Source organism: Psittacula echo (genome assembly GCF_963264785.1).
Source record: "Psittacula echo genome assembly, chromosome: 10".
NCBI lineage: Eukaryota > Metazoa > Chordata > Aves > Psittaciformes > Psittacidae > Psittacula > Psittacula echo.
In genome coordinates, this window is record NC_137741.1 from 22,746,644 (window position 1) to 22,772,611 (window position 25,968).

The following is a 25,968-nucleotide window of genomic DNA, read 5'->3' on the forward strand; positions in this document are numbered from 1 at the left end:
AAATGTGAATGGATGTTAACTAGAAGCAGCATAGAACATAAGTTATGTTTTCTTTTTCTTTAATTTTTTTGGTACTATTTTTGTTACTAAGTGTCTTTTAGCAGTGATAGAAGACTGGGATTGAGCGTAATGATGAACATTTCAGCAAAATAGAAAATTGGAGTAATTCTCCTTCCTCTAAGATGGTATTAGTTGACTTAAAATCCAGAGTGGAGGTAGTGGAGTCCTTGAAAATAGCAGTTAAGCAAACTTATTCTTAGGTAGATTCTTGTGAGGTTCTGTATCAAGTGATTTAATTTTCTATTAATTTTATTTCAGTTTCATTAAGGGATCATAATTTTGGGTTATGAACAGTATTGAAAACTTCCTTCATATCCATGTAGCATGAGATTTACTTTTAAGTCATCTTTGTCATATTTAGCTCAAAGCTTTGCATCCTTTGAGGGGAGAGATTATCAGTTCCACATTTGTGACAAATAAAGTTCATGTTTGCACTGAGACAGGTGTCTTTTGCTGTTTGTTGGGTGTAGTTGGTGAGTTGTGTTTCACCTTGAAAAAAGCTTATGCTATAGTGGCAAGTTCTGAGTCAAGAGCCTGCTGTCTTGATTAAGCTGGTTCCTGGATCTCAGGATAGACACCAGGTTCCTGTTTGGGTCATGTGAGCAGATTTGTTGAAACCACAAAAACACAGACCCCCACCAGTGTGTGCACACACACCAAGATGCCAGCTTCATAGTGTCTTTTCTATATAAGAGGTCACAGCAGAAGTCTGAAAGTTCACATAGACCCAACACCCTTATTCTTTATAACACTCCTTATTCTGTAAAAAAAAAAAAAAAAAAAAAAAAAAAGTGCTTAAAATCTGTAATAAGGTCATCTGTTCTTACAGGGAATTTTTTAACTCATTAGTCTGCTTCCTTATGCAAGAACACATTTTATCTTTTGTTTGTAAGTTAAATTAGTCTGAGAAGGTCCTCTAGGCACACAAGCATATATTTTCATTTCCCCTATCCTTGTTAGTAATTTAAAATTTAAAAATGCTTTCTAGTGAGGAGCTGTAAGATATTGTTGTTCCATGGAGTAGACTTGTTAGGCCCATTTACCTAACCAGTCAGAGAGAATTACTACTTAAATTCTGTGCCTCTTCCTATATCAGTTAATCATATCTGCACTTTGACAGAAGCTGTGCTATCACTTCAGTGATCCTGGTTCTTACAATGTCTTCATATATTTTTCCCTAATCTCTATCCAAATACCATCTCTTCCTTGAGATATTCCTTCTTTTGTATAAACTTCTGTGATTCCTTCCTGTGTAGAAGAAAATGTCACAGTCTTTGGGTACATTAACTAAGCTTCTTCCTTTCTTCTTTCTAAAAGATCTCTTTATTCTATGCTGATTGATCCATGATTTGAATTGATGCTTCTTTTAAGCAGGGAATCGAATCAGATTACCTCTAGCATCCATCTCAACCCAAGTTATTTTGTGATTTGCAGGAGATGGTTGATGTAGGTAGATGTATGATGTACACTGTTTGCATTTAGCTAGGTAAAAGATACTTTTGTTTATTTAGCTGAATCGTAAATTTTACTGTACTTGAATAGTATTCACATCTCTGATAATACAGCTAATACTGCATATGTTTAATAAGAGTTTTCCAAAACATGGAGTTACTGTATTTTTAAATGGTATTTCATGCAGATCTTTAGCTTTGTGCAGAGATTCTTTCTAGGGAAGCCACAACCTTGGAAAACTGTAACTTGTGATCTCTGTCCATTTGGGCTTGGGTAATTCTCTTCTACCATCTCTCAGCTGGATGTCTGAGAGCTCGGTTCTGTCCCTGCATGTGGTATTTTCTTTTTTTTTCCCCTCCAGTTGTAGTGCTCAGGCATTGTCAGTACTTCAAGATGAAGAAATAATCTTGCTTTCTTTACTAGTAAATAATATTTTCACTAAAAATACTGTGGTTCTCAGCTGCACTTTTCTTCCAAAGCGATGCTTATTATTATTGTTGCCTAAAAATAGAACTTTGTATTTTTTTCCATGTGCCTTCTTTCCTAGGGATTTTGGCCATTGGTCTTATCAATGAAGCTCTGGATGAAGGGGACACCAGAAAGACTATTCAGGCATTACAAATTCCTGCAGCAAAATTGGAGGGTGTAACCCCAAAGGTTGCACAGCATTACCAGGATACGCTACTTCGAGCCAAGAGAGAGAAAGCACAGGTGAGCTCAATGAAATGCCCCTCTCAAAAAACCTTTACATCTGTGTAATGGGCTTATTACTGATCCTGAAAGCCAGGAATCAAAACTGAAAGTGGAGAGCTGGGCATTCTGCATACCATCAGCTGATCTTACGCAGTCACTTTGGATCTTTCTGTACTAGAGCAGGAGATTTGGAGCCAGACTCTATGAATCTTTATGAACTACAGAGATAGGTATAAGGATATTAAGTGCGTGAGATGGCTTGCTACAGCTAATTTCTGGTCCAGAATGAGATAAAGTATTTCTTCACAAACAAGATGCATATCTCATCTGTTTTTGCAAAGAGACCATGTTCGTTCCAGGAGTTCTGAACTTATAAATTAAGTTTCCTGCAAGCTTAAGTTGTTTTGTACTTTTTTTCCCTTTTCTTTGCTGTATATAACTATGACACATTTAACAAAGAGAAAATTTCTGAAAATGGAAAGATCTGGTAAGTGAAAAATTAGAAAAAAGAAATCGAACAAAATATATGCTACTAGCAACATTAATACTGATATCTGTTGTTCACCTGGTGACACTCTTATTGCTAATGATTTTTTGAGCAGTAGTTGCCTCATTTTCCAAGGACTTCTACCTACTACATAGTTGCTGCTTTCACTAGCTGACTAAACGTGAAGGTGAAGATGGGGAGAGGAAGAGAGCGTTTCATCTTACGGGTTTTTAGGAAGGAGGATGAGAGTACATGTGTACGCAACTGATTTTTGAGTAGTGTGGGTGGGATACAGATTTTTCTTTTCCCCTCATCTGCTTATTTACAAAGAAGTAACAGATGGCTCTGCTTCCAGTGGCTTGAGTGTTGGATTTGTTTTTGGTTTTGTTCTTTCTCCCTACTGTGGAGCTCATTGCTCTGTACCAATACAGAGTTTCACATGTAGACTAAGATTTAGATTGTGTTGAACAAAGATTTGTTTGTGGGCTTGTTTTGTGACTAAAGGTAAACCCATGTGATGGCAATAGCTGAAAAAACCATACACATTTCTGATTAAAATCATTAAGCAACTTCCCCAAGGGCCCTGAAAGGATTAATGTTCTTCAGGAACCCATTGTGTGCTGAAGTGTTTCCTCCCACTGAGTCAGAAGCAAATAATGAATTCTTTTCAGTGTGCATGTAAGCTTGTGCCAGGCCTGAATGATAACCTCTCAGTTGGCGTGAAATTACCTTATTTAGGCATATGTTCAGTTTACAGCTTCTCGCAGCAGCATAGCGGTAATTTCAGAAATGGAAAGATCTTATTATGAAGTAATCCTGTGGTGGAAATAGTTGGCCATATGAAGCCAACTGTTACTAACTGGTGATTTCTGTACCTTGGGGCTGAGAGGGATTGTAGTTCACCACATGGACATTTTCCAGTTGTTTATGTGAATGGGGAGTGCTGTGATGCATGTTTCTCATACCATGGAGAGAGAGAAAACATAGACCGTGTAGTACATTACATTGTGTGTACTTTCTGGGAAGCCTTCACCAGTAAATCTGTAGAGAAAGCACAGTATGGTTTTGGTAGTCTTTGGGTTGACTTCTGCTGGTAGAGGTGATAGTAGATGAAGTTGTTTCTTTGATTATTCTCCTCCACTACCTGGACAGAGATTTAGCTGTTACTGGTACTTTAGTGAGGCAATCTGGGCTTTCAAATGAAATCTGCCTGTGAAAGACATGTTAGTCCCTTGACTGAAATATCACTAAACATGTTGGTTTTGGAGCTGCCAAACCAGTGGTGAAAACATGGAGGGCCTGTAAGAAATTTTCAGTTTGGCCCTAAAGCTCTTGAATGCTGTAAATATTGGCTCTTTTTTGCAGTGTGATTGTTCTTCTATACCAGAAGTAAATGTTTCCTGTGTTCTGTTTGTATTATGAGAGTTGTTAGAGGGGTAGCAGTTGTGTCTTAGAGTTTCTTTCAGTAGTTAACTACAGGAAGCAGTAGTGGGTGGGGAGAAGCAATGTTTGGCAACTGCTGAATTATTGTTCTTTATGTATATTTTGGGATTTGATAAATACTTGTCTCTTTCCTCTTCTTAAATTTCTGGATGTAACATCTGGTGAATTAACAAATGGTTTTGGGACTGGTGCCACAGGCAGGAGTTCGGCTACTTAAACTGTGGGACTTGCTTTGAGAAACCTGGGAGCTGGGTGGGGTCTGCCTGTCAAAGAAAGAGAAGAGTGTCTTTGGTCCAGGCTTGCCAAACCAGTGAAGAAGGCTTTAAACTATATTTTCTGTGGTACGGGAACCTCAATCCATCCTGCTCCTACCAGTTTAATGCTAGTGTCAGCAGGAGATGCCTGGAGGGAGATCATAGCAAAGGGGTCAGCAAAGTTGCACCTGGAGAGCAGCAAAAAGGACTTCCAGCCGGTAGACCACCATCATCAGGGGCCTGACTGAAACGCCTCCATGCCAGTGCATGTAGTAAAACCAAGAGGAGTTGGAGATGTGTTCGCACCTGACGAGCAGTGATATCGTTGGCGTCATGGAGATGTTGGTGGGAAGCCTCCTATGATTGGACTGTTGGAATGGAAAGATACAGGGTTTTCAAGAAACACAGGCTGCAGAGGCAAGGAGGGGGTGCTGCACTGTATGTCAGTGCCCACCTGGAGTGTGCAGAGCTTTGCCTTGGGATGGATGAGGAGCTGACTGAGAGCTTATGGATCAGCATTAAAGGAGTGCAGGGACAGGGGAAATTACAGTGGGAGTCTGCTACGGGCCACCCAACCAGGAAGACCAAGTAGATGAGGCCCTCTATAGAGAAATAGGAGCAGCCTCACATTCATAGGCCCTGGTCTTCATGGGGCACTTGAAACACTGATACCTGTTGAAGGGACAGTACGGCAAGGCACAAGCAATCCAGGAGGTTCCTGAAAGTTCCTTTCCTCTGTAATGAAAAAGGAGACCTGCTTACTTGGGGCATAGAGAAGGCCAAGACACTTGGTGACTTTTTTTGAGTTGGTTTTCACCAGCAAAAGAGCCGGCTGCTGCCCAAGTCGCAGAAGGCATGGCAGGGACTGGGAGAATGGAGAACTGCCTGCAGTAGGAGGAGATCAGATGCAAGACCATCTGAGCAACCTGAAGGTGCTCAAGTCCCTGGGACCTGATGAGATGCATCTGCGGGTCCTGAGGGAGGTGGTGGGTGAAGTTGCCAAACCATTATCCACCATATTTGAGAAGCTGTGGCTGGCTGAAGTTCCTGCTGACTGGAAAAGGGGAAATATAACCCAGTCTTTTTGAGAGAAACAAGGAAGACGCAGGGAACTACAGGCAAGTCAGTCTCACCTCAGTGCCTGGCAAGATCATGGAGCAGATCCTCCTGGAAACTATGCTAAGGCACATGGACAATAAGGGGGTGGTTGGCGACAGCCAACATGACTTCACGAAGGGCAAATTGTGCCCGACAAATTTGGCGGCCTTCTACAGTGGGGCCACAGCATTGTAAGGATGGATAAGGGAAGAGTGATTGTGTCATCTACCTGGGCTTGTGCAAGGCATTTGACACTGTCTCGCATGGTATCCTTGTCTCTAAACTGGAAAGGCATGGATTTGATGGATGGACCTTTCAGTGGATAAAGAATTGGCTGAACAATGGTAGTCAGAGTTGTGGTCAACGGCTTGAGTTCAAGTGGAGTGCTGTGATGAGTGGTGTTCTTTAGGAGTCATCATTGAGACTGGCTGATGTTTAACATCTTTCTCAGTGACCTGGATGGTGGGATTGAGCACCCTCAGCAAGTTTTCTGATGACACCAAGCTGTGTGGTGCGGTCAAGGTTCAAGGCCAAGTTGACGAGTCTTTGAGCTTTCTGGTCTAGTGGAAGGTGTACCTGCCCATGGAAGGGGGTTGGAACTGGATGAGCTTTAAGGTCCTTTCCAACCAAAACCATTCCTTGATTCTGTGATTTCTTCAAATCCCAGCCAAAATATGGCGTACTGTGTGATCACTGCTCCTTGATGAACAATCTTAACACAAAGACTTAAATCGTGGCTTTGACTGTTGTGCGTGTAAATGCAGGCATCATATGTACAGTGGTTTTTGGTTGTAAGATTCTACAGGGCTTGTGAACTTCAGTGGGCAGGGACAAGAACAGCCTGATGTGTCATAAGTTACCTGCAGGTTTTTAGCTTCTGTGCACAGATGTGCATCAGCAGCTTTTTGTTCCAAGAACTCTTGGTAGCCATGTTCTGCTGAAGGCCTAACTTGTGTTCCTGGAAAGTCATATCCTCTCAGCATCTAGGGCTTTAGGACTAACTGGTACAGTGTCTTGACCTTGTGTTCTCTATGCTTGTCAGTGATTCTTGTTGACAGAATTTGTTCTTTGTCCTGTTTCCTGAAAGGGAAACATAGTAGTCTCTGCTAGTCACAAATAAACATGTGTCCTTGTGCTGGAGTCAACTAGAAACACTGAAATGTTTCTTACTTCCTTTGATATGGAAAACTACTACAGGGGCTATTGTTGAGTACTGGTTATTTTGCTTTGTAAAAACAACAATACCTTTTTCTTCATGCTGTGTATATTTTTCTCATCATGTTCTCTTCAGGACACACAGGATGAAACAGCTGTACTTTGGCTAGATGAAATTCAGGAGGGGATTCATAGGGCTAACAAGGATACGGAGGAGTCTGAGAGATGTAAGTATTGTTGCACAATACCGCAATTAATCCCCATTATCAACCAAATGCTGGTTACTTAAGGAAAGGTTGGGAGCTAGAAATGTCATGTAAACCTGTCAAAGGAGATCAAAGGCACTTAGGTTCTCCTGGTGTAGCAATTCTTGTTTGAAGAGTGAATGTCACATTCTTCAAATATTAGATTTCTTATCTTTTGGGGGGAGGGATATGCTGTTTTTCCAGCATTGCATATGACAGTGTTATCAGACAAATCTCTGTTAAATTGTTGGTCATTTACAAACAATTCTGTGTGACCGTGGGTGGATAGTTATGAGAAAGTTCACCATTTAAATAGTATTTTCTGGTGTGAATTATATTTTGTTTGTGTAGCATCCTTTTATTTTGGTTCTATTAAGTATTTCTAGACTACCTCACATCTTCATGAATACAGACAATGTTAAACATCAGTGATATCCACCTTTGCTTCTTAGCAGTTTGCATGTGGACTGGCCTGCCCATCCTTACATCCCAGTCTTTGTAATGATGTCGTTTCTTTCTGTAGAATCAGTGAAGTAGTTACTGCTCTTTGCTTCACTTGCGGCTGTTGGGGTTTGTTTGCTGTTTTGTTTTCCTGGCAGAAGCTTTCTCTTTAACAAAACATGAGAGGTTTTAGAGTAGTTTTATAATACTCTAATGGCCTGTTGTCTGCATTTGCTGTTCATTTTGCTGGGTCACGTGTTTCGGAGAGCTTGTTTTAAGACTTCTTTTTAATATTGCATTGTTCTTTTTGCATTTGCTCTAAATCTCTTAATTTTCCATTATATTCAACATTGGCACTTGTCTGCTTGTTTTGCTTTAATACAGTGTTAGTAGTCTGATTGTTTTCTCTCTTTATAATTGCCTTAGGTTTTTCTTGGTTCTGATTTTTTTTTTTTTCATTCCTAATGTGCTGATAAAATGTTTATTTTCCACTTCCAAAACTTCTAATTTGATGTTAGACTGATATGTGAAGTTGTCTAAAGATGAACAGTCAGTCCCTTCTGATTTCTGTTTTGAGTAGGCAGTTGTACTGGAAACTGAGAAGTTTAAGCTGAGTCTGGAATCTCTCTGGTACCTTCTGAAGAGGGTTGTTTAAAGACACTGTGGAATCTATCTTTGAGATTTTCCAAACATGGTCAGACAAGGTCCTCAGGTTAGCCGGCTTTGAAGATGGGATTGGACTAAATTGCCCTCCAGCATGAGTTCTTAGTATGTAGAGTTTCTGGCACAGCTGATTCCTCAAGTCCTTGCTCTGCTGGTGCAGAAATAAGCTTGCTGTTATATTTGTGCCTTGTCCATTTGTACTCATTATTTGTCGATGTTTGAGAAACAAGAAAAATCAACAGGCTTACAAAAAGCTTTGTAAGGAAAGACAGTGAGGTTGTTCAACAACATGGCCTAGTTCAGTTATTTTTAGTGATGTGATCTGGTCAGTGAATTCCTCTGTCAGCTGCCTTAAAAAACCAAAAAGGCAGGGGGTGTCAGGTGAGCTTTACCTGTTTGTTTCACGGTGCAGAGCAGCACCACTGCAATTTTTTCACCATTTTCCCATCCACCAAGCAGTTTGACAAGGCTGCAGCTTGAATGTCATGCCAGGGAGTGTTTAGTCAAAAGCAGGATTAAAGAATGTGCCCTTAAGCCTGAATGAGATCTTCAAATACCCTTACCTACCTACCTACCTATGAAGAGATGTTTTTCGCAGCCTTACCTAGTGCTGTAAATGACTGTATTTTGTGTTCATTGCATCAGTGCAATTCCTGTGCTCTTGCGAATATGTCTGTATTTGACTTGTAGTTCTGAAGTAGCACCGTAGTGATGCATTGTGATTTTTCTGCTCCTCTGCCCCGTCTACTCTTGATCAGGGTTTTGCCTTGCTTATAAACTGCTCCATATTTTTTTCGCTAGGGTGGATAGTACTACTTGTTGAAAATGCCCCTTTTGAGTTGTGACTCATTCTGCCTTAACTAAATCAGTTGTGAGAGTAGAGATAAAGCATTGTGTGTTGCTGAGAAATAGTGGTGGTTAATCAGCACTGTACCGGGACTCAGGTTACATGCCATCAGTTGCAGTGCCAAACATGGTTGGACGCTTCTTACTGAAGAGGCCTTTCTCTGTACTACTGCAAGTTGCCCGATTGTATTTATATTTTGTATTTATATACACTTAAAATATTTCTGTATATACACATGCATCAACTGTAAGTATGTGTTCATGTTGCCTTACTCAGTATTGTTGTTCTATGTTGCTCTGCATCACTGAGGCCCTGAATGCCCGGTTAACCTGCTTCCTTGTGTTATCAAAGTCTCCTTAGGAGTTTTGGCCATTAATGAAGCAGTAGGCCATGGTGATGTTAGCCAGACTCTCAGTGCCTTGCGTTCCTTGGATGTTGGGCTATATGGAGTCACTCCAGAATGTGCTGAGACGTATCAGCGAGAGCTATCAGAAGTCAAGAGAAGAAAAATGGTAGCAGGTAAACCACAAGTAGCCATTAGTGAAATAATTTCAAGATTATTGCATGTGGAATCAGAACCAGGGGTAAAAAAGCCTCTGGGAAGAAGTCTTGTGTTATAGGTGGCAATTGTAGGTGCTTTGTGAACTAAGGTTAAAAGGCCAAAAAAGAACATTCTCCACTTGTAGAATTTTGTGTCGGTAGTTCTCATATGAGGGAGGTCATAAGGGACTCTGAAACCTTCCTTCTCTTGCATGGAGGAAGGAGCATCTGTATATGTGGATTTCCTAGTTATAATGTTTGTATGCAGGAAAGATAAGACATGTGTCCGGTTTTGAGACTTAAACTGCAGTTTCTGCTCTTAGGGGGCAATGGCAGTGAATGGGTGAAACACTGGGTGAGAGGAGGCTATCATTATTATCATAACCTGCGGACCAAAGAGGGAGGATGGGATGAACCAGCAGAATTTGTGCAAAATGACACACAGCTCTCACGGGAGGAGATACAGGTAGGGTAGATAACATATGCTCTTTTTCTGAAAAGTTAATGTCCCTACCATTCCCATCCTTAATGCACTTCTAAGAGAGAATGCTTCAACATCATAGTCATGTGAACAAACTTAGTAATTCATTTATTTCACTGAGCATTATCAGATTGTGTGTGTTAAAATTCCTTGTCCCATTTCAGAAAAATTTCTCCTGCTGGTAAAAGGGTACAGAACCACGGTGGTGCTGCTTATTGAAAGGCACCCTTGAAGTTTCTCTTAAGCACAATTTGGAAAGCTGATGTAACATCTTGTTTCTTGTATCTCCATTGGGTGATGTGGTTTAGTGCGAGGTGTCCCTGCCCATGGCGGGAGAGTTGGAACTAGATGATCTTAAGATCCTTTCCAACCCTAACTATTTTATGATTCTGTAACATTAATCCAGAGCACTGTATCTGGAGTTACTGCGGCATATAACCGAGAGCAGTTGTGGCTGGCCAGTGAGAACCTGATAACAAAACTTCAGGCTTGCTGCCGAGGATACCTCGTTCGCCAGGAATTCAACTCAAGAATGAATTTTTTGAAGAAGCAGGTCCCAGCAATCACTTGCATTCAGGTAGTGATATCCTTTAATTATGTTTGAAGCTTGTTCTCTGCAGTTGTTTTCTACACACAAGCTTACTGACAGTTTTTGTTCAATTCAAACAGTTAAAGCACACAATTGTCTTTGCCTCAATTTGCAAATTATCTAAAGGCATTTCCTTCTACCAGCGAGTTTTTGTATATTATTTACTTTTCAATGTAATACAGTCTTCTGAGGCAGAATTAGGAAAAAAAAAAGTACTTGAGGAAGATTTACCTATTATTTTATTATCAGATTCTGTGTTTTGGGAATAAGGCAATATGAAGTGTGTCATATGTCTTTGTGTGATAATACTGTGTGATAAGTTACTGCTGTGATTCCTCATGAATTGAAGAGAAACAACATGGTTTTCTGTATTCCTGAGTAAGATTATTCTTCTCTTCAAATTTGTCCAGGGATTTGGAGGATTGAGTACCTAAAAGAAATGGTGGGAAAATTCATCACGAGGTTGGGTGCATTTACAAGAGAACAATTAAAAAATCTTTCTCTGGTGTTGTAAATGAAATGTGTGCAACTGAAATCCATGCTTTGCACTCTATTACCCCTTTATTGTTTGAGTAGTATATGTGTGTTTGTTTCTGCCTAAGTAGCATTTGCTCTGCATATATATTGGGAAAAAACAACCAAACCACAACAAAACCCCCAAAACCACTCCTGGCTCATTAAGTGTAGTCTAACTCCTTGCCTAACATATTTTGCCAGTATTGCTAGCAGTGAGTCTGTTCCAAGGCTTATAATGATACATCGCTCTTTTCACCAGCAGCAGCATTAAACTCATGATCCCCATGTACAACAGTCAGAAGCTGAGGAGCAAAAAGAAGCTCAGATTTGTAACTGCTTCTCTTTAATTACAGAAGTAAAGTCAGTGCACTGATTTTCTGTTTTCAGTCCCAGTGGCGTGGCTTCAAGCAGAGGAGGGCATATCAGATCCGTTTGGATTACTTGCAATCACAAACGGACCAAGTAGTGAAGGTAGTGAAACCTCCCTGTTGACCTTTTTGGTAAACCTTTTGGGAAGTGAACTTTTGTAGGAGAGGGTTTTATCTGAGTATCTTGGTTACCCTTCTACAGATTCAGTCAATGACCAGGATGTATCAAGCCAGAAGACGTTACAGAGATCGTCTGCAGTATTTCAGAAACCATGTAAGAGGCTCTCTTGTCAAGTACTGAATTCATTTAACACTTGTACGATTTCCAGAATGAAGTCAAGTGCTTTTCCTTTTCTTTTTAATCCTAGATAAATGATGTTATAAAAATTCAAGCCTTTATCCGAGCAAACAAAGCACGAGAAGACTACAAAACCCTCAGTGAGTATTGCCTAGAGGATAAAACTTACACGCCTCAAATCTCTATATGCAAAGGATGTTGCTAGTGTGATCTATAGTATCAAGACAGCTTCAAAGAGTGATTGGGATGAGGTTGATAGGGCAGTGTGGAGAGTAGGTGGTTCTGGAGAGTGATGGAAAACCTGATTCCAGCTGCTGCTTTTGCTGCTGAAAAATAGAATCATAGTTTTGGAGTTAAGTTTGGCTGTGTGGACAATAGCCTGATAACTGACTTCATTCTTTACTCTTTGCTTCTCTTGTGTTTTACTCAAAAATTCCAAATGTCATAATCTATTTAGACATCGTGGTGCTTATTTGCTCCTTAATGTGCTGTTTAAACATATATTTACTCCTGTTTCCTGCCTCCTGATGTTTTCTTGTCTATTTTTAGTTAATGCTGAAAACCCACCTATGGCTGTTGTTCGGAAATTTGTCCACTTGCTTGATCAGAGTGACCAAGATTTTCAGGAGGAGCTTGAGCTAATGAAACTGCGTGAGGAAGTGGTAACCTTGATCCGATCCAATCAGCAACAGGAAAATGACCTCAATCTCATGGACATCAAAATTGGGCTGCTAGTGAAAAACAAAATTACACTGCAGGTAGGATATATGCTGCTGGGAGGCTATCTACGAATTGAACTGAGCCCAATGGTAAATACAGCATGGAGAGCTCCTGGCCTTGAATGTAGTTGTTCAGGCCCAGTGGAAAACATTGCCCCAGACTTGAAGATTTTACTCCCAGTATGTTCACTCCATTCTGCTAATTTAGTATGTATCCCTAGGAGGAAGAGTGTAGGAGGAGAAGAAACAAGACCTGAAGCTAAAAAAGGCACACACGCATCAGACTGTCCTGACCTAATGAATACAACAGATTGTGTGTCTGCATGCTTTTGAGAGCTGTTTCATTGCTTCTTTGTAGTTCATTAGGTGACATGGTGCAAGCTTGCAGTGAGGGGGTGATTTTGAAGGCTGGTGTTTATTGTTTAAAGGAAGCCCCTCTATTACTTGGCTGATGTGATGAATTTCACAAAAAAAACCCCAAACTATTGTTGATACAGTATTGCCTTTTCTTCAAGCTGAAGTTCTGGTCAGCTTTTATTTTTCATCCTGGGTGGCATGGCACTAGGCTCCTCCCAGTATAAAATCTCAACTTGTATAGTGAAATTAATCTTGGAAGGAGGCAGCTTTTGGGCTGGTGCCATAGGCGAAAAGTGCCGTTGCTGTTGGAGTATGTAGAGGTAGCAAGCTAGCTGAGTATGAAATGAGATTTTTAGGTTTTAAGCCAAGTTTAAAAGGGAAAACATTTTCAGGCATCTTCAGAATGCTGCCAGCTCTGATAGTCACTTTTGGCAGCAATAATAACCCTTCAAGGGTTTCAGATAAATCCAAGAAGTTAGGGACAAGCAGAACATGTACTTAGAGTCATCAGAGAAGTTGCTGCTATAGTAAATAATGCTTCACTTTAATGGCCTCACCCTTGACTCTGCCTCTCCATGTCTAAGACAAGTGTATTCGCAGATACAACTGTTTTCCATTGTTGCCTGTTAAAAAATACTTAAGGGTGGAATCTGTCCCTGTTCTTTCTTTCCAGGATGTTGTTTCTCATAGTAAAAAACTTACCAAGAAGAACAAGGAACAGCTCTCTGACATGATGATGCTGAATAAACAAAGGGGAGGTTTGAAAGCTTTAAGCAAAGAGAAGCGAGAAAAGCTGGAAGCTTATCAGCATCTGTTCTACTTACTTCAGGTAAGCAGCTTCTAATGCTGCTTGGTAACCTCTTGTCATAGTGGCTTATATGTCTTGACACAGTCTTTGCTTACATACTATAGTTTTGAGCCACTGTAGTTCTCGGTGACACTGCCCTGTGTGGACGTGCACACTAAGCAATTTTTCTTGTCGTTGTAGACTAACCCAACCTACTTGGCCAAGCTGATTTTTCAGATGCCTCAAAATAAATCCACAAAGTTCATGGATTCTGTCATCTTCACACTGTATAACTATGCATCCAATCAAAGAGAGGAATACCTGTTGTTGCGGCTTTTCCAAACAGCATTGCAGGAAGAGATCAAGTACGTGGTAGCATACAGCACATTCTTGCTATTGAATCAGTTTTGGCTATTTCTCAAATTGAGGCAGTCTTCGCATTATATATCATGCTAATGTGCAGATAATGCTAACCTGTCCCTTCATTGTCGTGTTCCCATTTCATATCTGTTCTTAACATAGTCTGTAAAAGAAGAGTCTAGTATGTCCATTGAGGATGAGGGCTTTTTACTTCAGTTAAGATTTCACTGCTCAATACTGCAGCTACTTTGATGTAAAATCATCCTAAAATCCAGTCTAATCTAAATTCCCCAATGTCTTCTTATGCATACCTCCAGCAAACTGCAGACTTAGCCTTTACAAGACAGGGAGAAAGTTAACACTAAGCTTTCTGGATTTCTGAAAGCTGATGAGGAGTCTGAAACTGAGAAGCTGTATTGTATGGCATTGTTCTGTCCACTGTCAGTGTTAGTACTCTGGCTATCCTTGGGCATGTTTCATTTGATAGGTTGGGCCTTAGGAGTTCAGTGTTCCTTATGATGCAGAGCTGCACAACTTGCTGTGAAGAAGAATGTGCAATAAGTTTTTTGAGGAACTAGTCTTTAAGCATTCTTTGAAATGCTTTTTAAGCATGAAGATGGTATATGCCCTGAAACAGATAACTTCTAGATGAATTTTTTTTTTTTTTTTCCTAAAATACTTTTTTCCCTTTAAATTCATGCTTGGAATACTGGTCCAGGAAAATGTAAGCGCTTTGTTCACTGCTGCTGTATTCCACGTAGTGGTATACTGGGAGTGGCTTTTGTTGTTGATTGCTTTGTTTGGTTTTTTTAAATACTGGAAGAAACCTACTGGATTTTTTCCTCTTCTCTAAATAAAACATGCTGTGTTTCCTTTGTATTTTTGAGCAGTGCATTCAATTAGAGTGTACAGTTGCATTTGCAGCAGTTGTCATCACGATGACTACTGGCAGATGACACTGGAATTCCCAGAGGTCATAAGTTTCTTGCCTTACCTGTCTTGAGAAGTGTTCCAATATTGTTCTTATACAATGTTGTAATTCATTGCTGTATTCAGATTTTTAGTACAGATCCATCATCTGTTTTGTGAGGGTGATGCTCTTTAACAGTTTGATTTATGCCTAAGAATGTATCTAAAGCTGACAGAATTATGCGTAACTCATACTTCATACAGACTCTTTCTTCTTCAGATCAAAAGTAGACCAAATACATGAAATTGTGACTGGGAATCCTACTGTTATTAAAATGGTGGTAAGCTTTAACCGTGGTGCCCGTGGTCAGAATGCCCTGAGGCAGATCCTGGCACCGGTTGTGAAGGAAATCATCGATGACAAATCACTCAATATCAAAACTGATCCGGTGGATATTTACAAGTCTTGGGTTAACCAAATGGAGTCTCAAACTGGCGAGGCCAGGTATAAGAACTGTTACTACTGTGTTTTTCTAAACAATGCTTGACTGCTTTGCACTACTTGGTTAATAATTTCAAATCATCCTTGGCTTCACTGCTTGTATCTGTCCCAACTGATACTGGCTTTTTCATCTCCTCAAAATGGCTTTCATCCTAGAGTTCTAAAGATCACGTTCTGGAGATGGTGCTGAGGGTATTAAAAGAGCATCTCATTAGGAGATGGAAAGAAATGCTCTCTGATGTTTATTTGTGTTAACTTGATAGTTATCTGTCAGATGCCCTCTAACCTAAAAGAAATCATGGTAAGAAAAGGTATTTGGGAAGTGGTTCCTTGTCAGTGTCTGTTCATGTCACATATATCCTCTGCAAACTTTGATACTGTTTGCAAGTCAACGAAACTTCTGCTGGAGGAGAAGCATGACAACACGGTTCTTTTAATTCTAATGTCTTTCAAGTTAGTATCAGCCACTGCTGACAACTGGGTTGTGCCGGATGGTTTTGTATCATTCTGGTTTCTTTTTCTTCCAGCACATACGATTTTTGAGAACTTGAGCTTTCTATTGTGTTCTGTTGTGGTGGTCATTTTAAGCATACTTGAAAAAAAAAAACCCAAACAAAACCAAACCAACCAACCAAAATGGGTTTCCCTATTCAAGGCAATTTGCAGTCGTGTCTTGCTATACACCTCGTTCAGAATTCTGAATATGTTAAAAATGCAGGCAAATATATGTGTTCAGGCCTTTCTCTTTGTATGAGATTTAAGACATGCTTTTATGAGTTGTCTGCTTAATTTGTCTATCTTCAATGGAACACTATGCAGTAATTTTAGCTGATGAAGAATACATAACTACTCACTTGGCACTGCTTCCTGCCAATAGCATTTTAAGTTGATTTTCATGGATACTGTTCTAGCTTCTAGCTTGTATCCAAGCTTTTATTATCTTATTGTTCAAATGTGTAGCTTGCTTTTTCACTAGTTTATTTGCAGCCTGCAGTACAGCTGCAGCCTGATGCACAACTTTGGCTCTTGTGCATGTGTGCATGCTGTAAAAAGTACAGTTTTGAGTTAGCTGGGCCTCTTCTTTCAGTGGCCTTTGCAAGGGAGAGTAGAAGTAAAAGCAAGAAGTCTTCAGCTCTTCCAGTGGACTAAAAGGTTGACTGGAGGCGATGCACAGCTCTTGGCAGCCAAGTGAATATAAGCTTGTTTCCACGTTGAGCTAGAAATTCTTGACGTATGCTAGACTGAGGAATGCTTGCCTTCATATGTTTAACTTTTTCAAATAGCAAACTGCCATACGATGTTACACCTGAACAAGCTCTAAGTCATGAAGAGGTGAGGAAGCGCCTGGATGTCTCAATCAGAAACATGAGAACAGTGACAGACAAGTTCCTGTCTGCCATTGTTATTTCAGTGGACAAAATCCCGTGAGTCTGATGTACCACAGTATTTTCTCTGAGAAGTTGGTGGTGGGTTCATGATTTTAGCAGTCGTATTTGACCTTGTCTTTGCCCTTTTCTCTCAAAGTTACGGAATGCGTTTCATTGCCAAGGTACTAAAAGACTCCCTGCATGAGAAGTTTCCTGATGCTGGTGAGGATGAGCTTCTGAAGGTGAGGCTCTGAACACCTTTGTGAGTAATTGTCAGCCAGATTGGCTTGGCTGTGGTGAGCGTATTAGGTGTATGTTTGGAGAGGATTGCATGTAAACTTATATAAAGTTTTATCTGCAGCTAGAAAATGTTTCACTTTGGGCTTTTGATTTTTAGCTGCATATATGTCATCTGAGACATAATACATTGTTAGGAGGAGGTATCCTGTTGTTGTTTCTTTGCTTTTAATATCTTGGGCATTTGGTTGTTCAGGTTTTCTAGACTTGGGGTACTCTTGCTCCTAGAAAAGTAAACCTTGGTTTTGCTGGTATGGTCACAGCCAGCTGTTCCTTTCTTAAAGAGACAGTGTCAAGTTAAAAAGGCTGTATGCAAAATTCTGATATTCCAAATTCCCTTGTCTGTAATACTCTAGGATATTTTGACAGCAACATGTAGAGAAGTATTTCCCATGTCTAGTCAGTTTTGTATTTTGCATTCCATCAGGTTTGCAGACCTAAAAGGATCTCTAACTATTCTATGATCCTAATAGTAGGCACTCTCAGATGAGTATAACTTTGGGGTTTTCATTGAAATTTCTTTGGTTTTATGGCTTTTGGTAATTGTGAAGGCCTTTATATTAGTGAATACTTTGTTTGTTAATAAAATAAAGTTTGGATTTCAGAATACTTGGCACTGTCTCTTTAAACTTCTCTGCCTCAGCTTCATTGCAAAATAATTACCAATCTGAATGCTGTTTTCTTCTCTCTTCTAGTTCTGTGCTTTCCCATTCTGAGACATCGATTCTTTCTATGCAGGTGAATTAATTTCTTCCATCTGTAAGTTTAGGTGGAAAGCTGCGGTTTTTACTAATCCTTGTGGAAACAGTGTGTAACTGTCCACCTGAAAGTCAAAGCTGCAGCTGTATGCAATGACTACTTTAGATTTTGATCTTTTTTCTTTTCTTTTTTTTGCAATCAAAGCTGCCCATGTGGGTACCCATTTACCGCTGTTCTCCCCTGAACCTTTGAAAATTTTGAATAGTTTCTTGCACAGATGTGTTTCCTTATTACTGGTAGTAAACAGCTTTGACTGTTGTGCCATGACATAATCTGTGAGAGTAGAGCAGGGGCTTGCATGAAACAAAACATGACTTCAGTGAAAACAGTTAATGACTTCTGGGGCTGCTCAGCAATGGCTAGATTTTCTCGCTCTGTTCTCAGCTATTTGTTCAGACCCTGATCTCTTCTGTACTTTTTAAGTTGTGTGGCAAGCAGGCAAAGCAGAGATTCAGTGACCAGGCCCTCTGCAAATTTCTGTGAACCACCAGAAAATACTAGAGCATGTGATGTGAGAACTGTCTCTTTACATCAGTGTGTTGGGTTAATTCCTTTTCATTGCTGGAATTACTGTTGGCAAAATATCAAGTACAGGTCAGAAGTATATTTGTGAACATATGGATAATGTGACATCTTTATTTTTGGTTCCTTGAAGTTTATTGCTGCTCACATTTGGCTAGGTGAATTGGATTTTGAAGCATCAGATTCTGTTTGTCTTCTGTACTGTTAATTTTCTTACCTCTGGATTATATGGTTTCTGAGTTACTAAGTGGGAGTCTGTGCCTGAAAATGTTCCTGGCTTATCAAATAATTATTCTGAAAGAGAAAAGGACTTTGGAGAAGGAATGGAAAGTAGTTTCCTTAGTTCAGCTCCTTGGTGTGCCATGCTTCCTCACCATTTTTGCTTTGTCAGAGTTGGCAGCCAATTCTGCATGCTTCTCTAAGAATCAGCTCTTGTTCTTGAACTGACTATTGTTCTGGTTCTTCTATCCCATGATTGTTCAGCTCTCTGTTAGAATAACTCAGTTATGTTTAATTCCCCTGATAGTTTCATGCTCATATGAGCAGTCCATTGGTAGGCTTGTAATGTCTTGTGCCCGTACATTTACTTTTTTTTTTAATAAGTTGAAGTTTTAAATCTTATGCATAGGATTTATACACAGGAGTATCTGCTGCTGTGTTGTCCTGCAACTAGTAGTGCTCAGTCTTCCCTCTTGGTGTTGACCGTTTAACCATCCTTTTGAGCCTTAATGATTTTATTTTTTATTTTTTAAATTTTATTTATTTATTTATTTTGACACTAGATTCTTTGGGATCGTGTGTGCTTGTACACAGCAACACAGCAGAACCTTTACCCTGGAAGGGGTCTCTGGCTTCCAAGAAAACAATTTATCAGAGTAGTTTAAATAAAATTCAGTTGGGTCCTATACCATTGTTTCTTAATGTGTTTCTTCTCTACTCAACTTTTCCCAGATTGTTGGCAACTTACTCTATTACCGCTACATGAATCCAGCCATTGTCGCACCAGATGCATTTGACATAATCGATCTCTCAGCTGGAGGTCAGCTGACTACAGATCAACGCAGAAACCTCGGTTCCATTGCAAAGATGTTGCAGCATGCTGCGTCCAATAAGATGTTTATGGGAGATAATGCACATCTCAGCATTATTAATGAATACCTGTTGCAGTCATATCAAAAATTCAGGTAGAAGACCTTAGCTAATTAAGTTGAAGTTTGGCAGAGGGAAGCATTGCAATTAAAAGGGATCATCATACGTTTTAAATATTATAAATTTAAGAGATTGCACTCCAAAGTGGCATAAGCATCAGTGACAAAGGCAGATAAAATGTGCCTGGAATTTATGAATGATACATTGTATGTTAGTGAGATTGAGAAGTCAAGTGTTTTGACTAGGGAGTTTCCAGAATAAAGGTTGTTTCTGCACATGCTTCTTGTTATACTTAAATGTGGGCAGCTAGACTGGACATAGACTATTCTGCCCCATATGAATCCTGGCTTCTCATGAAAACCCGTTGTTGCAGAGAAATGAAGCAGTTGGGCATTTAGATATTCATATAGCTGAAGTAAGCTTTTGTTCAAGAATTGTCATCATATGCCTCATGTTTTGGAAGAAAAGTATAGATTGCTGGGAGCAAGGGGTGTTACTGCACTGGAGGCCAGAGGATGTGTGAACAAGGTCACCAGAGCTATAGACCAGTTCTGTGAATGCTGAAAATGAGCCAGCATCAACATAGCCAATATCAGTATTTTAATTTACTAGGTTATTTCTGATGTGTTAGACTAGAGCTGACAAACTATAGTATGTGGTAATGTGCCATAGTTTAAACAAAGAGAGACTACACTTGGGATTGTCATAGGGAGTTAATGTTCTTGATACATCACATCACACTCAGGCTCATACTGATTCTTCTTTTCTCCTCCTTTTTTCTGAAGACGTTTTTTTCAGTCTGCCTGTGAGGTTCCTGAATTGCAGGATAAATTTAATATTGATGAATATTCTGACTTGGTGACTCTCACTAAACCAGTTATTTATATTTCTATTGGTGAAATCATCAATACACACACGGTAAGTATACAGCTGGTCCTTATATAAGTGGTCACAGTTGCTCTGAAAATGCTGCTTCTGGCTGAAATGCTATGTTACCAAATACAAGGCAAAAAGTTACCTTTCAAGCATAGTGTGCAAAAGCTTGTTGGTTTATAGAATTAAGTAATTTGCTTGTGGCTTCTCTAAGTTTCTTGTTAAAGTATTTGAGTATGTGATAATGGCATAGCTTTGAATGTTGATATTGCTGCTTTGAAGTTCAGTGAAATAAGATGTTTTCTAAAAGATACCAGCTCAAAATAATGTTATTTTACTGCCTAGAAAAGGATGTACAATTAACAATGTAAATGTTCTTTTATGTTCATTTAGTTGCTCTTAGACCATCAAGATGCCATTGCTCCTGAGCACAATGATCCAATTCATGAGCTGCTGGACGATCTCGGAGAGGTTCCTACAATTGAGTCCTTAATAGGTGGTCTAGTTTATTGTATTTCAGCATATGTAATACTACCTTAAATGACGTGAAGTGCAGTAAAGAAACTATGTAAGGGATCATCACAGATCACTGGGAGGATGTGCTCTGAAAAGCAGCAGTAGATTTGTTGTAGTGTATTCCCTCTGACTGCAGAATTTGTTACCCTGAAAAAAAAGGGGATTCTTTCTCTTCTCCCCATGCCCCTCACCTCACCCCACTCCAGAATTTTCTTGAAGATGGATGGATATTTTGACATTTTTTCTTCATTCGAGTGTGCTGGAGCCTTTTCTGCTTGCGTGTGTGTCCCAGCTTTTTTCCGTCCTCTGTTGTGGAAATCCGTATGCATTCTTTTGGAGTGGTAATAAGTGTATTAAATGGTGTGTGTCCCTATAGGGATTGTTGGCATATGGACAAATACCTTTTTTCCCTTCCTTCAAAGTTTGTTTTTCTATACCTTAAGAATTTTATCCTAGTGTAGCTGGAGGAGGAAGGAACTGACTTCACTATCTCTGGAAGTTTCCTGAACACCTGAGCCGCTGTTCACTACTTCAGGATTTAGCAAACACTGGAAGATTGCACAAGCCTTTATCATTTCTTGGTTTCTATGTTGCAGCTATTTAAAGTGCAGAATCTGGGGAAGGGAGTGGTGGTGGTGGTAACAGTTTTTTGAGAGGATGCTTTGACAGCAAAATACTTACCTGGAACTTGCTTGATGAGAAAGATTGGAAGCTTTTAAAGGAGTGATTGCTAGCATGCTTTCTTCAAAGTACTGGCAAAGAACAGAACATAAGTGTTATCTGATTGAATCTAGACCTTCAGTTTAACTAGTACTTGGGAAAAATTACAAATCTCTTGTAGTCAATGATGTAAAAAATACGATTTAATCTATAAACTCTTTCTGGTTGGCAGGAGAAGGGTCTGGCAACGTTAATGACCCCAACAGGGAAATGCTAGCAAAGACTGAGGTTTCTCTTACACTCACTAATAAATTTGATGTTCCTGGTGATGAGAATGCAGAAATGGATGTGAGGACTATTCTGTTGAAGTAAGTAAGGAGTAACTGTCTGGTTTCTCAACAAAACGAGAAGCCTGAATTTTCACAGTTAATCTGCATGTGAAAATAAGCAAGTGTAATTTAAACAAATGTGGGACTTTTACTCCAAGTACACTGAGCTTTCAATGCTGCGGTTGTCAAATTTGTTTCTGTTAGTTCTTCACCACTGTTGAATTTGTCATTCTTTAAAAGGCTATTTTGGGTGGTTCTGAAGGGGGAAACTTCTGAGATGTGAGAGAGTGACAGCAGCAGCTGGATTTGCCTGCTTGTGAATAATTTGTAAAGACCATCTTAAATAATCCATATTGATCCTCACAATGGAGTTTTAACTCTCAGGTCTGTTAATGTAAAACTTAGATGATTCAGTCTTTGTGTTGCTTATATAATGCCCTGTGCAATGTTTTCAATAGAATACATGCAGTATATGGAAATGTTAAGGGTAAGTAAATGTCTAATATATGTGAATAACACTCTGCTGCTAAGTTTGCTAGCTCCTGCAGTGTTAGTTTCTTTATGCTGTTGCTGCTCTCCTCTTGATTTATGATGTGGTCCCCTTCTCTCTGCACTTGCTGTCCTCCGAACCTGACTCTTAATAGATGAAAATAATATTTTTGAAAATAGATGTGTTATTAGACTAATACATATTAGCCCTGACAGAACTCAGTCTAAGCAAGGACATTAAGGGCAACAGGAAAGCTTCTGTAGGTACACTGGGGATAAAAGAAAAATGAGGGAAATTGTGAGCACCCGCCATAAGGAAATAGGAGACCTGGTTACCTGGGACATAGAGAAGGCCAAGGCACTTGGTGACTTTTTTTGAGTTGGTTTTCACCAGCAAAAGAGCCGGCTGCTGCCCAAGTCGCAGAAGGCATGGCAGGGACTGGGAGAATGGAGAACTGCCTGCAGTAGGAGGAGATCAGATGCAAGACCATCTGAGCAACCTGAAGGTGCTCAAGTCCCTGGGACCTGATGAGATGCATCTGCGGGTCCTGAGGGAGGTGGTGGGTGAAGTTGCCAAACCATTATCCACCATATTTGAGAAGCTGTGGCTGGCTGAAGTTCCTGCTGACTGGAAAAGGGGAAATATAACCCAGTCTTTTTGAGAGAAACAAGGAAGACGCAGGGAACTACAGGCAAGTCAGTCTCACCTCAGTGCCTGGCAAGATCATGGAGCAGATCCTCCTGGAAACTATGCTAAGGCACATGGACAATAAGGGGGTGGTTGGCGACAGCCAACATGACTTCACGAAGGGCAAATTGTGCCCGACAAATTTGGCGGCCTTCTACAGTGGGGCCACAGCATTGTAAGGATGGATAAGGGAAGAGTGATTGTGTCATCTACCTGGGCTTGTGCAAGGCATTTGACACTGTCTCGCATGGTATCCTTGTCTCTAAACTGGAAAGGCATGGATTTGATGGATGGACCTGCTTTACCTTTCACCTTGGAATTGGTGAACTGCTTCTGTGTTCCACATGGCAGTACTGGGGCTGCCTTGGAATATGTGGGGTAACATACTTGTTGTTTGACAGGGCACTGGGGAGCAAATCCTGTCTATTATGTAGATGAACCTTTTAGGGAACGTGTTTCTGATAAACTGTCCAAGTAAAGTGCTTCTCAGGGATCTGGTCTGGCCTAGCCTATGACACCTAAGTGTGTATCCAGTGATAATCTGACTTCAGGTAAATTGGTAACGTTGGTATTATTGCAGAACAGAACAGTATTTAAAGTATTTTAGTTTAAAGGTTTTTCTCCTATTCTCCTTGATTTATTTGCAGCACAAAACGTTTAATTGTTGATGTAATCCGCTTCCAACCAGGGGAGACACTGACTGAAATCTTGGGAACTCCAGCTACCTCAGAGCAAGTATGAAATTGTTTACCTGCATTCTCTTTAGATTAGGAGATTGTCCTCTGTCCAGATACATATGGGTGTTAGGAATCTGCATTTATGTATTGCAGTGAAGCTGTCTCCACTGATGTTGAAGTGAAGCATAGCCATAATAAGGAGGGAATACAATGGAGATAAATTGTATGTGTGAACCTTACCTCACTGGTAGTTGCTAGAAACTGTTTATCTAGACAGCTGTTTTAAATAGCAGGTAGGCTTCTGCTGCTTCCTATATATGGGATGTGCTCGTCAAACATGGGTTCAATGAAGTCATTATGGAAATGACCAAGCAAAATTCCTCTTATATATTGTGCTGGAGGTCAGAAAAATCTCTTTCTGTTTCTTTGTCACCTTAAAATTGATCTGCTTGTGAACTTGTAGTTTTTTTGCTTTCTTTTCCTAGGAAGCAGAGCATCAGAGGGCGATGCAGAAACGGGCCATTCGTGATGCTAAAACTCCTGATAAGATGAAAAAACCTGTGTCTGTGAAGGAAGATGGCAACTTAAATCTTCAAGGAAAAAAAGATAAAATTAAGACAGGCCTGAAGAAATTGACAGAACTGGGGACAGTGAATGCTAAAAATAAATACCAGGAACTAATCAATGACATAGCAAAGGTATGCCCGTTTGTGGTTTCCTAGTGGTCACAGTGAAGTTTTCCTGCAGTTTGCAGTGTTGTGAAACTGGCATTGAGTTTTCAGAAGTTTTGTAGTAGTAATTTACAGGTGTGAAGCCTCTACCTTTTGCCACGGTGTTCCCACTTCGTGGCATTTGGAAGTCCTTTATAGGATGTTTGAGTTTTCTAAACTGATTGTGTTGCCAGAATCTCAGGCGCCTTAAGAAAAAGCTTCCTAGCTTGGAGGGGAAGTCCTGATGTGACTTTTTTTTTTTTGTTGTTCCTTTCAAGTAATTTAAACAGGGTCTCTGCATACTTCTTCACACAAGGAAGTTTTGCCTAAAAAGATGCTCTAACTGTCACCATAGCAGCATACAACAGTAAACTCTTGCGAGTTTTTATCAGATCCCTCTTTTAGGTATTTAAATAAAAATAACAGTGTATTTTATATCACATGTTTACCAAAAAGGTATTTGGGAAATGTTGTATATGTAAAGTGAATAAATAATCACCTTTACAGATCCAATTACAATTAATTGTACTGTCATTAACGTACTATTTTCCAGTTTTTGATACATACTGACTTCAACACATGATACATTTGTTCCAGCATTAAGGTAATGTACATCTACAGGTGGCTGACTAATAAAGATAAGAAAATCTTTGCACTTCTATGGTTTTAGTGTTTGATTTATAAGGTACTTTTCCTACCCAGAGATGGCAAAAATTGTTTCCTTCCTTTAAATCACATACTGTCAGTGCCCACTCTAGTCATTGTAACTGGGACAGCATTGGAGTTTGAGAAAGCAACAAAAGGTTCAAATGAACTGCTGTGCATACAGTTTTTGGATAGTTCCAAAAACAGTCAATGCAGAGAAGTGGTGACACTTAAACTGGGGCAAACGCAACTGAGAGCTCCAGCTTGTAGCATGAAGCAAGACTAAGCAAAATCAAACTGTGTGTTTCAGATAGTCTGTGTTCTGGGCTTGAGCAACTGGAGAGCTCAAATGACTGTTAAGTCTCTCTGCTTGTCTTTCTCTGTGGTGTAGGATATTCGAAATCAGCGTAGATACCGTCAGAGAAGAAAGGCAGAGCTGGTGAAACTGCAGCAGACATACAGTGCCTTGAACTCCAAAGCTACTTTTTATGGGGAGCAAGTGGATTATTACAAAAGCTACATCAAAACCTGCTTGGATAACCTGGCCAGCAAGGGCAAGTAGGTGTCTTGGAAACCATGCTGGGGTTAGCGAAGTGCTTTCTGCAGAAAACACGTGTAGGTTGTTGCTAGGAAGAATTATAATGCCATCTGCTCAAAGGACCTTGGCCAAGCTCTTTACTGCAGCGATAGTTATAGTGAAAGGGTCTGGGCAGTGCTGGGCAAATATGGGTAGAGGGCAGTGCCTGAATGGGGTCAGAAAGACATACTTGAGAGCATTTTGATCCCTCTGGGAGAGGGGAGTGTAGAGTGTCCAGGGGGAATGAAGCAGGTGGTTCAGATAATGCATGTGCTGCTCAGTCAGTCTGTCCTGTCATCATGTAGGAACAGAGAATAAAAATGACAGTTACCTACAAGGGAATCATTGGTCACCAAGTGTTCTTTTTATCCCAAAAAGGTGGGGGGAGGAGGTGAGGGGGGAAATACAGGTGCAGAAGGGAAGAAGCATCCTCCTCCCCAGGGAGA

General features: G+C 40.1%; 1 protein-coding gene across 6 annotated transcripts in view; it reads left to right on the forward strand.

Annotated features, from left to right (window-relative positions):
- IQGAP1 (IQ motif containing GTPase activating protein 1) overlaps positions 1 to 25,968 on the forward strand; it is a 64,746-nt gene that overhangs the window by 34,016 nt on the left and 4,762 nt on the right. For all 6 annotated transcript variants that reach the window (XM_080626353.1, XM_080626355.1, XM_080626356.1 and 3 more), the window contains 21 exons: positions 2,060 to 2,223; positions 6,779 to 6,869; positions 9,190 to 9,357; positions 9,702 to 9,844; positions 10,266 to 10,436; positions 11,352 to 11,435; positions 11,535 to 11,606; positions 11,701 to 11,770; positions 12,180 to 12,388; positions 13,380 to 13,535; positions 13,695 to 13,858; positions 15,043 to 15,267; positions 16,548 to 16,688; positions 16,789 to 16,873; positions 19,161 to 19,393; positions 20,144 to 20,276; positions 20,625 to 20,727; positions 21,640 to 21,775; positions 23,561 to 23,648; positions 24,076 to 24,288; positions 25,337 to 25,503. In XM_080626353.1, coding sequence (XP_080482479.1) covers positions 2,060 to 2,223; positions 6,779 to 6,869; positions 9,190 to 9,357; positions 9,702 to 9,844; positions 10,266 to 10,436; positions 11,352 to 11,435; positions 11,535 to 11,606; positions 11,701 to 11,770; positions 12,180 to 12,388; positions 13,380 to 13,535; positions 13,695 to 13,858; positions 15,043 to 15,267; positions 16,548 to 16,688; positions 16,789 to 16,873; positions 19,161 to 19,393; positions 20,144 to 20,276; positions 20,625 to 20,727; positions 21,640 to 21,775; positions 23,561 to 23,648; positions 24,076 to 24,288; positions 25,337 to 25,503 — 3,016 coding nt within the window. The remainder of the gene's footprint in view (positions 1 to 2,059; positions 2,224 to 6,778; positions 6,870 to 9,189; positions 9,358 to 9,701; positions 9,845 to 10,265; positions 10,437 to 11,351; positions 11,436 to 11,534; positions 11,607 to 11,700; positions 11,771 to 12,179; positions 12,389 to 13,379; positions 13,536 to 13,694; positions 13,859 to 15,042; positions 15,268 to 16,547; positions 16,689 to 16,788; positions 16,874 to 19,160; positions 19,394 to 20,143; positions 20,277 to 20,624; positions 20,728 to 21,639; positions 21,776 to 23,560; positions 23,649 to 24,075; positions 24,289 to 25,336; positions 25,504 to 25,968) is intronic.